This window comes from Aricia agestis, chromosome 1 (assembly GCF_905147365.1).
Source record: "Aricia agestis chromosome 1, ilAriAges1.1, whole genome shotgun sequence".
Taxonomy (NCBI): domain Eukaryota; kingdom Metazoa; phylum Arthropoda; class Insecta; order Lepidoptera; family Lycaenidae; genus Aricia; species Aricia agestis.
In genome coordinates, this window is record NC_056406.1 from 10,293,261 (window position 1) to 10,310,592 (window position 17,332).

Here is a 17,332-nt window from a genome sequence, read left to right on the forward strand (position 1 = left end):
AGTATAGATTATAACTGTGATATAACTCACATTTTGTGCAATGTATTGATCGAGAAGCGCGCGTTGCGGTGGGGCGAGGTCCGGCAGCGCGCGGACGGCGAGACAGTCGTGCGGTGCCAGGCGCCGCAGGAGGCGATCGGCGAGATGCGCGCGCGCCGACTCCATCCGCAGACGCGCCGCAGTGGCGTACAAGCGGCGCGCGGCGGGCGTGTCGCGTACGCGCAGGCGGCCGGTGTACGCGTATTCAACGAGCTCTCGGAGCGCGTCGGCGTCTACGTCGAGTGGGAGTTGCGCCGGTGCGTCGGCCAATGCGGCCAGGAGGCGGGGCGAGGCGGCGGCGAGCACGGCGCGATGAGCGGCGATCTCCTCGCCTCCCGCCGACAGTAGCACGTCATAATGCTGGCGAGCCTTCCGCAGCGCGTTCAGTGCGGCCAGGACTCGCGCGGGGCCGTCCGGCTCATTGAGAGATAGCTCCTCCTCCAATGCGCTCGTCTCCTCCCCCTCGCTGTCGTCTGAGCGAGACGCCGCCGAAGTCGCACCGCCTACGAAACATACTATATTTTATATAATTGTAGCAGACAGAACGGCAGCTTCATGCTAGCAAACAGTTTGTATGAATGAATTATGAATGTTTCATTTGAGATGGAACTATACAACAGCAGTGAATTGCTGACACATTATAATAATATAATCTTTGAAATAGCTAAATCGCCAATAGCTAGCTCGAGGGGTGCCAATAGGTTATAGGATAGCACTATTACCCATGTCATTGACTCTTTAACAACTATAGCCAACAAATTGCTTACGAGATACTTGGCAGATGCCAGACATGTAGCAAATGACGAAACAGAGCGTTTAAAACGGTTGAAAATCAGATAAGAATATGAAAATTTATGTTTATTATGTTAAGATTGCTACTCTACTATGTATTTTAGGATCTGGCGTGAAACATTGTTGAGAACAGTTTGCAGATGACGTGGTGATTTGCATTATATACGATGTAAAGTAACGCGAAAACCGTGGCCTTGTGGGAGAATAAATATTTATATCGCTGTAAAATATACCTGATATTAACTATGTTATAGACGCTATTATTGTAATATACGATACGAAAGATAACAGTCCCTAGTTATACCTAATTAGTGAGACATAAGACTCCGCTCTGAAATGATAATTTCTGGGATATATTTGCGTAAATAACTTGATTCTAAGGGCCTGTTTCAACACTTTCTGATAAGTTCCCGAAATGCTATCCACCACTTAAGGCGGGGATTAATATCAATCCAAAACGATAACCTTGCAAACAACCAAAGAGTAAAGACCAAGCGTATACGCATCGCAATAAGATTCATTTTAGCTTAGCATAAAACTCCAGTTACTCGGGCGGATCTTCTCTATTTTTCATGTTTTTTTTTTAAATATCTTTGGAAATAAACATTAAGAAACAAAATTGTTCGGTTAAGGGCATTTTAATATATAGTTACTAACAATTTATTCAAATAAAATGTATAATTATCCTAGTTAATACTTATCCCACCAAAAACATTTTCATGTAAAAATGTTGCCAAAATGATAACATAATATTATAGTTCGTCGTGTCAAAAAGTAGTGAGATCTCATGTAGAGCCAAGTTTCTAACCTTACATACTCAGCCCTAGATCTAAAAACATTAATTTTACACTAAAGCGCGGCGAAATATTTGATAATAATATTATAATGTATCAGCCGCACGAGAAGAATCTAAAAACTCTACACATTAGTCAAAATCGGTGGTTACTTACGGTACTTATATTAAGTTGAAAGCCCTGACGAATAACAAAATGGCCAAGCCACCGATTTTGACTAATGTGTAGAGTTTTTAGATTCTTCTCGTGAATGAAAAGATACTAAAAACAAAATAAATTAAACATTTAAAACTCCCAAACATTAAGACACTTGAAATTTTCACAAAATCTTCAATTATGTGTACCCACGTACTTTAATATTTGATAATAAAATTGAAATAAAATAAATAATAATCCCATACAAAAACACAATTTTTTCCCCTACTTTCGCTCTATAACAGTTTACAGTACGGAACCCTTCGTGCGGGAGTCTGACTCGCACTTGGCCGATTTTTTTTGGGTATTTCTTTTAGGTTTCCGTACCCAGAGGGTAAAAACGGAACCCTATTACTACACTTCATTGTCTGTCCGCTATCCGTCTGTTTGTCTGTCTCTTGGATGTATCTCATGCATCTAGCGACGGCCGTCGTGACTTACCAACTATCATAATATAAATTATAAACTTTCACCTTATTTTTAAGTTTCCGTACCCAAGGGGTAAAAACGGGACCCTATTACTGAGACTTCGATGTCTGTCCTCTGTTCGTCTGTCCGTCTGTCTGTCTGTCTGTCTATCTGTCTGTCTGTCTGTCTGTCTGTCTGTCTGTCTGTCTGTCTGTCTATCTGTCTATCTGTCTATCTGTCTATCTGTCTCTAGGATGTATTTCAAGAATGGTAGAAGCTAGAGAGTTGCAATTTTCATCGATCATGTTGCCGCTATAACAAAAAATACTAAAAACAAAATAAATTTAATATTTCGGGGGCGGCTCTCATACAACATACGTGATTTTTTAGATTTAGATTAGATGTCGCTGCTGGTCGTCTACATCGCGATATAGCTTGCACGAAATGTTTCATATAGTTGTCAATGTACTCTAATCGACAAGAGATGTCACTGTTGGGCACCTACATCGCACTATAGATGACGCGAAGATGTCTAGTATAGCCGTTTAACTTTTGGAGTAAGTTTTTATGTTTTTTACTAACCGTAAACCGATGTTTGCATAGAAAAAATATTTTAAGACCTACTACTATAATTATATACTAATTATCCTAAAATTCCTAATCAAGATAACATTTTAAACTTTCGCGTTGCATTATAATGAAACTTTTTAATCGGGACTTAACGCGACTTATTTAAGCTACACGACCCTAAAATCCTCTCTACGGATCGTCATTAGTCATTACCACACGAGAGTAATACGTGAAGCAATTGAAATTAAAAAGTACAAAAATTTCAATCGTGAGGACGGATTAAAATTGTCGCCCGCCTGGAATCCAGTGATCAATAAGTGCAAACCGCGTGTGTCACCTCTGTCTATAAGTGTAAACCCGGATACAGTTAGTGTTGTGTGTCGTAGTGAACCTACTGACTTTCAGTGTATTGGAACACAAATATTGGACAACTCGAGGGTAGTCGTAGAACCGACCGCCCGGTGCAAACGAAGACGTCGCGCTCCTGCAGTCCCCTCTTGACCACGGCCGTTGCAACACGGCCGAAACGTCGAGAAAAAGTATGTACTCGTAGTAGCATTACTACTTAAATAAGTCGCGTTAAGTCCCGATTAAAAAGTTTCATTCCTAATCAAACTTGAGTTTAAGTAAACTAATTAATATTATTATTATAATTATTAATGAAATATTTGCAAAGAAATGCTAAGACTACGACTATTCTTTGAACTTACGTACCCAAAAGGTAAAAACGGGACCCTATTACTAAGACTTCGTTGTCTTTCTGGCTGTCCGTCTGTCTGTCTGTCTCCAGGCTGTAACTCAAGAACGGTAATAGCTAGAGAGTTTAAATTTTCACAGATTATGTATAATTGTGGCCGCTGTAACAACAAATACTAAAAACAAAATAAAATTAATATTTAAGGGGGGCTCCCATACAACAACCGTGATAGATTTTTTTGGCCCTTTTTGCTCTATATCAATAATGGCAATAGGTAGGTGAATTTATCTCAAAGTCCTTAGTTATATATCTTCTTTAATATTTAATAATGATATTAAAATAAAATAAAAAATTTCCATACAAAAAAAAACAAATTTTTGCCTAATTTTGCTCTATAATGGTACGAATATATGTTAAGTTGGGTTTGAAAATTTTTTGTTGTTTCAGTACTAATATTATGTTACATACCAAATTTCAGCTTTCTAAGACTTCAGGAAGTACCCAAACAGTTTTGATGATCGGTGAGTCAGTGACCAAATTATGGGTTTTTGGACACCTATAAAATCTAAAGTATAATAGCTACGGTTTTCAAACTTTGCGCATTTAATAATTATACCCATGTCATTATATCTTAAAAATTTCAACTATCTGGCATTATCCAAACTAAAGTTACGAGGGTTCAAAAATACACATTCAAAAATATGTTACACACTATATATATATGTTATGATTTACGTAATTCAGTACTTAGTTTATTGCTTTTAGAATACTAAATTATTGTAACTTAACTATTTTAGACTAAATTAGATGGTAGTTTTAATATTTAAATCTGGCCACACTGACAACGTGCAATCCCAAGGCTACGTTCGCTTCACTTGGAGTGGGGGTTGACGGGTAAAAATTGTGTATAAATACCCCAAGAGCGCAGTATGATGCGAATTTTGACGGAAGAACAATTGTAAGAGGAATCTCTGCCCGAAAGTGTACCACTGTATAATATTGTAGAATAAATGTATTTGAAAGTCATCATGCAGTTTCTTATCATCTCAGAAGTGGGATAAAAATCCAGGTACGCTCACTTTATATTCACTTATTATTAAATTTCTTAACTGGGATTAAATATCTTTATTTCTCATAAGTGTAACGATGCTCCCAGATAAGAAATCTGAAAAGTAATAGTAGTAAAAGAGTTATCTAATGATAGCATACAATGATTTGAAATATTCACATACAATTAATATGAAAAGAATGTAGGGTACTTTTAAAATATTTTTCAAAAGTATGTTAACAGCTGAAAGTATCATGAAGGTGCAATCGCCATACAAATATATATTATTAGCTGTGTTCTGAAAGTCGATGTAGATGTTGCGTACATTGAGGTAAATCGTTTTAAAGTGCAGCATCTTCGTATAACAAACTTCTTTAACAATAGTAATTAGTACGCGGTGAGTATAATTGGTATGTCCTATCTATTTTTCTTTTGTGTAGTTGATGTTTCTTTGTAAAGTGTGTTTATTTAAATTGAGCCGACAGTTATTATGAAATGATTTTTACTGTAATGAAATAATTTTGTTTTCGATAAATTTAGATTATCAAATGTGAAATTTTTATATGAAAAATTAATTTGTGCATTCGAGTTATATCTTATAATGAAGATGAGATGTTTTAATTTACTTGAGTATTAGAGTATCTGAGATTTTTACAAGTAATATAAAATTATTTAATTCAGTCATTATTACTTTGCAACAAGAGGTATTTGAAAAATACGTTGCGGAGTAGAAAGAACTCTATACACGTAACAATCACGCACCACACACATAATACCTTCCACTTGGTCGAGGCTACTCTTCGACAGTGAATTTAACATTACACATTTCACTTGGTCGAGGCAACTCTTCGACAGTGAATTTAACATAACATTTTGACATCATTACACATTTCACTTGGTCGAGGCAACTCTTCGACAGTGAGTTAAGATTACATTTTAACATGCATCATTACACATTTCACTTGGTCGAGGCAACTCTTCGACAGTGAATTTAACATAACATTTTGACATCATTACACATTTCACTTGGTCGAGGCAACTCTTCGACAGTGAGTTAAGATTACATTTTAACATGCATCATTACACATTTCACTTGGTCGAGGCAACTCTTCGACAGTGAATTTAACATTACATTTTAACATCACTATAAATTTCACTTGGTCGAGGCAACTCTTCGACAGTGAGTTAAGATTACATTTTAACATGCATCATTCATTATACATGTCACTTGGTCGAGGCTACTCTTCGACAGTGCACACCACATGTAGTTCACATTTGGACTGCTTATAGCTGCAATTATACACAATTCGCATTACACTACTCCAATATAACTTTTATTTTTATGAATAGCAAAGAGCCTACATAATATGGAAGTTGATAAAATATCCTTTTTATTACAAGATTTCAAAACGCCAAAAAGAATATTCATAACTAGTATTTTTTTTAGTGATGTGCAAGATTTTAGCTAATATATATTATCTATGATGTATTATGTAAATATTTGGTATAGAATTACTTAACTAATTGTTTGTTCAATAAAAGAAATGAAATAATTAATGACTTGAATGGTTGGACATGATCAAGTATTTTGCTTGGAAAAATAACCAAACAAGTAATATAGATAAATCGAACAACGATATCAAAATACTAATGCGTCCTAAGGCACACTGCTCTCAGATGAGTGAGCTCACTCTTTTCGAGAGTGATACATTTTCGCGCTAACGATTGTATGGAATGCCTTTTCTAACATTCTAATTCTATGAAATCGAAATGGTTTATGCTAATATGATAGTATGAGATCTGTTTATTGCAGTTTATCCTTTTTATTGTCAATTTCAAGGGGTCGATTCAATAACTAGATCATTTTTGTTTTCATGAATGCTCTGGAGTGAACCATTGATTAAAGTTGCTATGGAGTGCAATATTGATTAAAGTTGCTATGGAGTGGACCACTGATCAAAGTTGCTGTGGAGTGAACCACTGATCAAAGTCGCTGTGGAGTGAACCACTGATCAATGTCGCTGTGGAGTGAACCACTGATCAAAGTTAATAGAATGAACGATTCAGAAAACCCAAAGGTATGTGCACTGAAATTTTTAAACCCAATTTCAACAGTATCATTTTCTTAAGAACTGTGGAGTGAACCACTGATTAAAGTAATAAAGTTTCTATTAAAAGTTTTGTTTTAAATGAAATTTGGATTAAATGAAATTTGGATTAAATGAAATTTGGATTAAATGAAATTTGGATTAAATGAAATTTGGATTAAATGAAATATGGATAAAGTGAAATTTGAATTAAATGAAATTTGAATTAAATGAAATTTGGAATAAATGAAATTTGGAAAAAATGAAATTTGCAATAAATGAAATTTGGATGAAATGAAATTTGGATTAAATAAAATTTGGATTAAATAAAATTTGGATGAAATGAAATTTGGATAAAATGAAATTTGAATTAAACGAAATTTGAATTAAATGAAATTTGAATGAAACGAAATTTGAATTAAACGAAATTTGAATTAAACGAAATTTGAATTAAACGAAATATGAATTAAACGAAATTTGAATTAAACGAAATTTGAATTAAACGAAATTTGAATTAAACGAAATTTGAATTAAACGAAATTTGAATAAAACGAAATTTGAATAAAATGAAATTTGAATAAAATGAAATTTGAATAAAATGAAATTTGAATAAAATGAAATTTGAATAAAATGAAATTTGAATAAAATGAAATTTGAATTAAATGAAATTTGAATTAAATGAAATTTGAATTAAATGAAATTTGAATTAAATGAAATTTGAATTAAATGAAATTTGAATTAAATGAAATTTGAATTAAATGAAATTTGAATAAAATGAAATTTGAATAAAATGAAATTTGAATAAAATGAAATTTGAATAAAATGAAATTTGAATAAAATGAAATTTGAATAAAATGAAATTTGAATAAAATGAAATTTGAATAAAATGAAATTTGAATAAAATGAAATTTGAATAAAATGAAATTTGAATAAAATGAAATTTGAATAAAATGAAATTTGAATAAAATGAAATTTGAATAAAATGAAATTTGAATAAAATGAAATTTGAATAAAATGAAATTTGAATAAAATGAAATTTGAATAAAATGAAATTTGAATAAAATGAAATTTGAATAAAATGAAATTTGAATAAAATGAAATTTGAATAAAATGAAATTTGAATAAAATGAAATTTGAATTAAAATAATATAAATTTGGAATGAATGAAATTTGGATTTAGATGGGTTAAACAAAATTCTAATGAAATTTATTGAATTATTAATGAAATTTATTGAATTATTAAATGAAATTTATTGAATTATTAATGAAATTTATTGAATTATTAATGAAATTTATTGAATTATTAAATGAAATTTATTGAATTATTAAATGAAATTTATTGAATTATTAAATGAAATTTATTGAATTATTAAATGAAATTTATTGAATTATTAAATGAAATTTATTGAATTATTAAATGAAATTTATTGAATTATTAAATGAAATTTATTGAATTATTAAATGAAATTTATTGAATTATTAAATGAAATTTATTGAATTAATGAAATTTATTGAATTAATGAAATTTATTGAATTAATGAAATTTATTGAATTATTAATGAAATTTATTGAATTATTAATGAAATTTATTGAATTGTTAATGAAATTTATTGAATTGTTAATGAAATTTATTGAATTGTTAAATGGAATTTATTGAATTGTTAAATGGAATTTATTGAATTGTTAAATGGAATTTATTGAATTGTTAAATGGAATTTATTGAATTGTTAAATGAAATTTATTGAATTGTTAAATGGAATTTATTGAATTGTTAAATGGAATTTATTGAATTTGATTAAGTGAAATTTATTGAATTTGATTAAGTGAAATTTATTGAATTTGATTAAGTGAAATTTATTGAATTTGATTAAGTGAAATTTATTGAATTTGATTAAGTGAAATTTATTGAATTTGATTAAGTGAAATTTATTGAATTTGATTAAGTGAAATTGAGTGAAATGGATTGAATTGAGATTTTAGACTGGAGTTGACTGAAATGGAAAAAAGTGTCTATACATTCTGCCTTTCTAGAGGCGTACAAAACTTTCGAAGCGGTGATAGTTTTTGAAATTCGACACGTGTTTCTTAACATTCTTGGCTACTGGACCAAGTTAAGGTTCTTAAATTCGTTTTAAATAGATGTCAAGTCTTTACTGGGGCTTAAATAATTTGAATTTATTTCCTGAAAGAATGGTTCGTGCATTTGCTCCTACTAAAAATTAGTATTCAGAATGTTTTTGTTAGAAATTAAGAAACGCTGCAGTGAATACCCAATATTATTAATCCTGAAAGTTCAACATTCACCATGTCAATATTCGTGTCGCATCGTCACTCCTTGACTAGACTAGATAATAATGCATCTAGGTACATAGGTATAAATAAAAATTACTATGTTAAAGCACTTACTATGTTAAACATACAAAGCAATGGGCGTGACAGTTTTTCCATGTATCACAAAATGTAAAGATTGTAGAATATAGGTGTTAGGTACTATTATTGGGCTCGCTTCGCTCGCCCCGATTATAATTGCCAAAGTTATGTCAACTGCAAATAACACTTCTTTGTGATTGATAGCGTTAGGAGTGAGTGAATCTAATATATTATTATTAATTATTATGTGAAACTTTCTCGTGTCGGTGTTTGCTCGCAAGCTCCTCCAGAGCGCCTCAACCGATTTTAATGAAATTTTTTATGTACATTCGTTGGACCTGAGAATAGGTTTTTATCTGCTTTTTAAATATTGATACTAGAAATAATTTATACGGCAAAACGTTCGCCGGGTCAGCTAGTAATTATATAAAGTAAAAGCTGAAAGAGACTAAGAAACTTGAATCTAATATATTATTATTAATTATTATGTGAAACATTCTCGTGTCGGTGTTTGCTCGCAAGCTCCTCCAGAGCGCCTCAACCGATTTTAATGAAATTTTGTATGTACATTCGTTGGACCTGAGAATAGGTTTTTATCTGCTTTTTAAATATTGATACTAGAAATAATTTATACGGCAAAACGTTCGCCGGGTCAGCTAGTAGTTATATAAAGCAAAAGCTGAAAGAGACTAAGAAACTTCTTTGAGGTAAGCTTAACTTATTAAGCTATAACGATTAAGAATTATAATGTAACTCTACTGGAACATTTTTGTGTTTTAGATATTTATTATTTTTACATAATATTGTAATTTGTAGACAATTGGATGAACAATTTTTAAGCGAACTTTTTGCTTTACCTCGTAAACGGTAGTGTCATTGAAAGCAATCAGTTTTGCGATCTACAAAATCAAACGTTTTTTTGTCATATCCAGAAAAATGGCTACCACAAGATTCCTATCATCGATAGATCAAAGCACTGTAATGTTGTATTTCTGTTCTTATAAAACAAACTGTTCGCTTCTATTCGGTGGTATATAAAAATCGTATACCTAGTCAATAATTTTAAGATACCTATTTAAAAAAAAAAAAAAAACTTCAAATTGTTACGATTACGAATAATACGGTAACAAAGAGATGAGACAATTCTATCTATGTAAACAATTACTAAGTGAAGATTCGATCCGTTTAATTATATTTCCTTAAATCTACTTCGGACTATAAGTACATATTGAGAAGTTTAAAGGGGTTGGCTTGACTATAAGTACATATTGAGAAGTTTAAAGGGGTTGGCTTATATTTCTGGTCCACACTTTTAGTATTTTACTTTTAAAATTGTCAAATTCTACTGCATTAGTATTTTACTTTTAAAATTGTCAAATTCTACTGCATTTATCTTTGATTAAATATAGATTTTTTATAACAGTCTGTCGTATAGTATTTTGGTTATTATTCGTTGAAATAGAATTAGCAAAGCTGCTATCGAAGTAGAATTTAATATGATTTGTCAATGGGATGTTTTTCTTTTAATTCGTCAAGTTAAAGTTCCACGTGGTCGCTAGATTGAGTATTTGGTAGACAACAATCGATGATCCCAAATGTAAAACTAGACGCATTTATATTTTAAATTTTTAATGAATATGTAGAAAATAGTTAAGGTCAACTTGGGGAAGACCGGCAATCAGCATACTTTATTTGAATTGTATTAAACGTTCATTCGACACTCGGACGCTTTTCAAAATTTGGTTATGGCAAAATTTTGCCTACACATCAGGACGATATCTATTTTTAACCGACTTCCTTCATGTTAAATGGTTAATATTCTACTAATGTTACAAAATAAAAACGATAGCGATAGGTATCACAATTCTAAAAGTAAAAAATACTTTTAAGTTAAAGGTCAAAACTCCTTTACTTAATTATTATTATTATTGTTGGTATTGTAGTTTTCTATTCTCCTTTGTAAGAGTTTGTTCCAAAGTTGCGGGCTTGTGGCCAAACAACTATTATTATTATTATTTCTGACAAGTTACTTATTTAAACTACTTAGTATTACTAAACTGGCCTAAAGTATTTAAGGGTCATGTGAGATTTAGATTAAAGACGAAGCAAAAACAGAAATGACTCAACAACAACATTATAGTTTTATGCCTGATCTGGAGCTCGTGGAATCTAGATTTAAAACTATATGTTTAGAAATATAACCAAGTTAATCCCGAATTATTCGAGAACCGATAGAAAATTAGGCATGTATCACACTATCTCTGGTTTAGATGATTAGAAGAAAGTCATTTAAAATGATAATTAAATTACTCATTAATAATTCCGGTAATTTCTTGGTATTATTTAAAAATGTATCAATGCAGTCTGTGTTTTTATGATTATTAATAGTTAAGTTATATTTTTGCAGTGAATCTTAGTATTTGCCCTTGAACCTTTGCCTTTTGATTACCATAAGTTTATGTTGAACAAGATTTTATTTTAGAAAGAAGCATAGTTTATAAAATGCTGTACTATAACAATTGTTTCGAAAAATGTGATAAAGGCATTACATAAATAAGTATGCTCTTTACTGCAGAAAAGCTTAACATGAAGATGTCATGGTTTAAACAAATTTGTTAATTTTGGGTAGTCTTGTAAGTTAATAAAGTGTATAAAATATATTCCCATCTCCACATAAAATAAATTTTAAATTACTTGATATTTCAAAATGTAATTCAGTATATACTTTCCTGGGAATATGATGATTACTATTTGAAGTTCTATATAGATAATTTATTATACAGTTAGTTTTTTTCTGGGAATATCAGATGATCACAGATCTATACAGATGCAAATGATAAATAAAATTAGAATCGGCTGAAGTGAAGTTCCATACTAGTAGCTTTAAAAGTAAAATTGGAAGACCAATAATTGTTAAAACTTCCAGAGGTTTATATCACCAGCGATATTTGATAAAGTACCTAAGATAGGTAATTTTATTTTGTTTTGTTTCTTGTGTGAGATGTTATTAAGTATTTAAGCTTATTATTAATATTGCCGTTTGTTTCTATTACTTAAGTTTTTTGTGATATATAATTTTATTTTCTTGACGCTCGAGTTATGTAATTTCTATTAAATGAATCGCAAAGATAATTATTCTAATGCGCTTTTGTGTAGTTCACAAATTCAGCATAAGTAACTAAAATTTTAGATAGTTGTACTTCTATAATACTGTAATTACCACATTTGTGTTTTTGTTTCAACAATGTTGGTTGTTATAATTGCAAAGCAATTATTGTACAAAAATCTTATAAGTTATATTAGTTTTATTAATGTTTGTATATTGTAATATTAATTATTATATTATATTTTATCATTCTACACGGTTTGTAACAAAACAACAAATGAATTGTTTTTCTAAATGTAAAATTTAATTTGATATAAATAACAATAGGTTAGTTTATAGTGAAAATGTATAGATAATGTTATATGTATTGCACCATTGATGATTGTTTTAAGAGTGCATCGGGACGCTGCACGTTGTCGGATGGCCGAATGTTATGATTTACGTAATTCAGTACTTAGTTTATTGCTTTTAGAATACTAAATTATTGTAACTTAACTATTTTAGACTAAATTAGATGGTAGTTTTAATATTTAAATCTGGCCACACTGACAACGTGCAATCCCAAGGCTACGTTCGCTTCACTTGGAGTGGGGGTTGACGGGTAAAAATTGTGTATAAATACCCCAAGAGCGCAGTATGATGCGAATTTTGACGGAAGAACAATTGTAAGAGGAATCTCTGCCCGAAAGTGTACCACTGTATAATATTGTAGAATAAATGTATTTGAAAGTCATCATGCAGTTTCTTATCATCTATATATATATATATATATATATATATATATATATATTTATATATATATATACAGTGTGTAACAAAAATAAGTGCTAATACTTTAGGGTGTGTACGTGTTCCTTGTAGAGAGTTATGGGCTAGGGCCCGAGCGTCACGAGTTTCCCCATACAAAAGTGAAAAAAATTTTTGGTCTTTCAGCGCTGCTACTTTCACAGTGAACGCTCTACAAGGAACACATACACACCCTAAAGTATTATCATTTATTTTTGTTACACCCTGTATATAGGTATAAGTATATAATCCAGGTACTAATACATAAGTAGTTATAGTTCCATTGCTACAAAAAACAAAATTATAACCAGCTCGTAATGAAAAGTAATAATTTATTATTTTACGTCATAGAACGTGAAAACTTAATACGATGATTGTCTCAAATTACCAGAATGAGATTAAACAACGTGACTAGACGTTCAAGGTTCGTTAAAATTGTTGGAATATGATCGAATACACTGTTCAATCATTATACAATCATTACTTGAAGGACAGAACGCGGACATTATGCGAATATTGCGTGACAAAAGCCTTCAGTTTTTTCGTATTTACTTTTCCAACAAATATACGGTAGTAAAGCCACAGAATACATATTATAGTGACAAAAAGGTACATTTTTTGCATAAATGTAGGTATACATTATTGAATGACGTAACGTAATGTTTATAACAGTGCAGTGTAGTGGTGTCGTTTGCTTAGAGTTATATTTTAAAAGTAACGTAAACTACACGTAAAAACTGTAACGAAACCGTATCTTTAAATCTAATATTATTACTGTCGTCGATATCCCTATGATATCAGCACCTATACTGTAGTACACTGCTGATGTCAAAACCTATGATGTATGGAAAAAAATTCTATGCTTAACCATCAAGATTTAAAACATGTAGGAAGCACGAAAAAGTGAATAAAAGTTGGATTTCCGTCGCAATAAAAAAAGAAATCACGTTTTAATAGCCAACTGCCTTCGATCACTAATATATTATAGTGATCGAAGCCAACTGCCAATCTCCTTTATTGAAAGTTGGGTAAAAAAGGCTGACTTACGACGAAAAAAAAACAAAATACTTCACTGCAATTTGTTAACAAACCGCAGCCCGCAGTGTCTAGATTGCTCCAAATATCGACAGTACAGCAATACTTTTCACGGTAAATTATGTGCGGCGCTTTGCCATTTTATATTCTAATACTAAGTAAATAAAGGTCAATTTAATGGTGCTTCGTAGCGACGAAAGGTAGCAAGGGCGACGTCGCGGTAAAACCCCGCTTTGCCCTAGACACCTTTTAGTACATAATTGACTTTTGCGAAGCCTTGAAACTTGTTTGTATAGGCCGCGCATCGATCTAATGCTTTATGACTGGTTATCTAGTTCTTTGACATTATTTATTAACAAACAAGTCTTAACTTCTTTGATCAATGACTTGTACAAATAACGGTGACAATATCAGTGTCGATAATTCTATAAATATGGAACATAATTTATCGTATTTTCCTAATTTTTTATATACTAAATTTTCCATTCTCATGACAGAAGCATTTGATCCACTAGAATCTAGATACTATAGGTATTAAGTACTCGAATCTTGGACTAAATTAAAAGCCTATGTAGCTCATTAAAAATGTAGGTGGAGAAGAGACAAGGCTATTTACACAGGAAACACAAATTTCCTGTATACAGCCTTGTTTATTCTCCACCAAAATTTTTCGGAAAGGGATCACTATTTCCTTCTCTTTCTGCGCAAAGAATTCAGAGTAAAGATTAAGTTATTAGAAATTTTAACAATCAAAATAATGTTTTTCTAAATCAGCTATAATAGGTATCGGGTAATTTAATATTTATAAGAAACAACTTATAATTTTTGGGAAATAATAAAACGAGCGAATAAAAAATTACTTTGCGACTGATGATGAACATACTGTTTTAATAACATGAGCGGTATTAATTTGACTAAGCGAAAAATAAATTAAAGTAACGACTAATATTGATCTACACCACTATTATAAAGAGGAAAGATTTGATTGTTTGTTTGTCTTGAACTACTGGACCGATTTGAAAGATTATTTTACCATTGGAATCCTACATTAATTCTGCTGAACATAGGCTAAATTTTATTTTGGAAAAAATAAAATTTAGCCTATGTTTGGATGAATTTTAAAAATAAAATTTAGTTAATATTTGGGATTTTCGGACGCCAGGTGTAAAAAATCAACCAGAAATGTTACTTTTTTCGCGTACGCTGCCTAAACTATAAAAGATAGAACCATAAAATGTTCTAAGTAATTGTAGATCTTTTAAATATCTACAAAAAAGTCCGCGACACACTATACCTATCTATGTTGAGTGAGGCACAATAACCATTTTTTTATTAAAAAATCTTGAAATGTTTTTGGACTACATTTAAATGACTTTATTTTACTCATGGCATTAATTCTTATCAAAATAAATTATTTCATTACTAAGTACAGTTAATTTAGATAATATTTGGTCTTTGAATGATTAAAATTGGACGTTTTGTTTTAATGTTATGGCGAAAATAAAATATTACGATTTCTGCTGCATGTTGCGAATTGGGCGTCGTCAAGGCGCGTCACGCGGGTTGCTCGCCCGAAGAGTCCACGTAAATATTAATTATTATTACCTCGATCATGGCAATCGCAGACACAATAGATTTATAATATAATAGCTATGCGACAGCCGGGTGCCGCTTCATTGATGGGGTAATATTATAGTGCTTCATTAATTCATTTCGTTTAGTGTAAACCATTTTTATGTTCTGCTTAACATAAAGATTGAGTAAGAAATAAAGATAAAAAAAAATATACTTATTCAAAAATCAATGTCCACCCGTACGAAGCCGGGGCGGGCCGCTAGTTTATAATAAAATCCAAAACGAGCTTACAAAATGTGGATTGCGATTTGCGATTAATCTATTTCAGATATTAAAATTCTATCCGAGCGACTGTATTACTAAGTGAGCGACTGGAAATACATAGCGGGCAAATTCAATATTAATTATAGATTCAATTTTTCTAAGTGAGGTTATTTATTACGAGCTAGTAAAAAGTTCATTTTGAGCAAACTTTTGTGAGCTGCTTTATTAATGATAATTGGTTACTGATATTCTATTTGAGGCTTTATATTTTATATTTTGATACGTGTTTTAATGAAAAAGTACATATTGTTGAATGCGTGCAAATTCGAATGGAGGCGGAGCGACGAATCGTTGCAGTCAGGTGAGTTGGGCTGCGGACCAATACGACTTTTTTGGATTAGGTTAGATGGCTAACCTAATCCGCCTTAGCCATCGTGATTATTTTTTTGTAAACCACCCAGAAGTAGGAGCCCTGCGTAGAAGCCATTTCACAGTTGTTTTTTTTTTGTATAGGTCACCATTAAAATTTTACCCATTTCTTTGACGTTCCGTTAAGGATTTTAACGATTTTTATATATAAACGGGGTATACCCCCCTCCCCCTCGCCTCCCCTGCCCCCTAAATCGTTAGGTATGATTCTAAACTTTTACCGTTATATAATTTAAGTTCCTACAAATAGAACAATACTTATTTTGGGATCATCAAATCAAAGTATGAAATCCTTTCTATCTCTGTTAGCTACCACTTTTTTCACATATAAAATTGTTGTTCCTCTTATCCAAATGAAGCTACTCAAAAAAATTTGCTCGATAGTAATTAAAAAAAATGTTCTATCCCTGTCCGTAGTAGTCCCTGAATAAAAGTCTTTCATCAAATAGTTATTTCATATTCATTTTTTTGTTTTAATGTGTGCTCAGTATACTCTGCTCATTAATGTATTTTTCAAAGTCGTTTTGGTATTCGAAACACTTCATTTAAGATAAAATGCCACTCAGTTTAAAAATTACATTAGCCAAATATTGAAAAAAATGCAGGACGTAACGTTGACACTCAAACAGATATTAGGTCGCTCAAAAATTATAAAGCTTTTGTATTTTAAGTAACTCAAATAAATAATTTCTAAGTTGCTGTTCTGTTAATTTTTCGTCACTCACTCTCAGTCGCTTAAATATTCTATAACCCAAATTTAGTAATTTTATTATATACTTATATAGATGTTCCGCGCGGCTTCGCTTGCGTAATTTAGGAATTTACATTTACATTTTTCCGCAAAAAAATAGCCTATGTCCCTTAACGTGGTCTATTCTTCATGTTTGCCAAATAACATAAAAATTGCTCGAGTAGTTCTTAAGAATCTTTCCCCCGTTTTTTCCACATTTTCCTCTATTTCTTCACTCCTATTAGTCGTAGAATAATAAAATATAGCCTATGGCCTTCCTCGATAAATAGGCTATCTAACCTAAAATAATTCTTAGCGTGATAAAATATAGCCTATAGCCTTCCTCGATAAATGGGCTATCTAACACTGAAAGAATTTTTCAAATCGGACCAGTGGTTCCTGAGATT

At 31.4% G+C, this 17,332-nt stretch overlaps 1 protein-coding gene across 1 annotated transcript in view; it reads right to left on the bottom strand.

Moving 5' to 3' along the window:
* Positions 1-17,332, bottom strand: part of LOC121728768 (influenza virus NS1A-binding protein homolog B-like) — a 40,454-nt gene that overhangs the window by 12,915 nt on the left and 10,207 nt on the right. Inside the window, exon 5 of the mRNA XM_042117031.1 lies at positions 31-542. Within this exon, the coding sequence (XP_041972965.1) occupies positions 31-542 (512 nt within the window). The remainder of the gene's footprint in view (positions 1-30; positions 543-17,332) is intronic.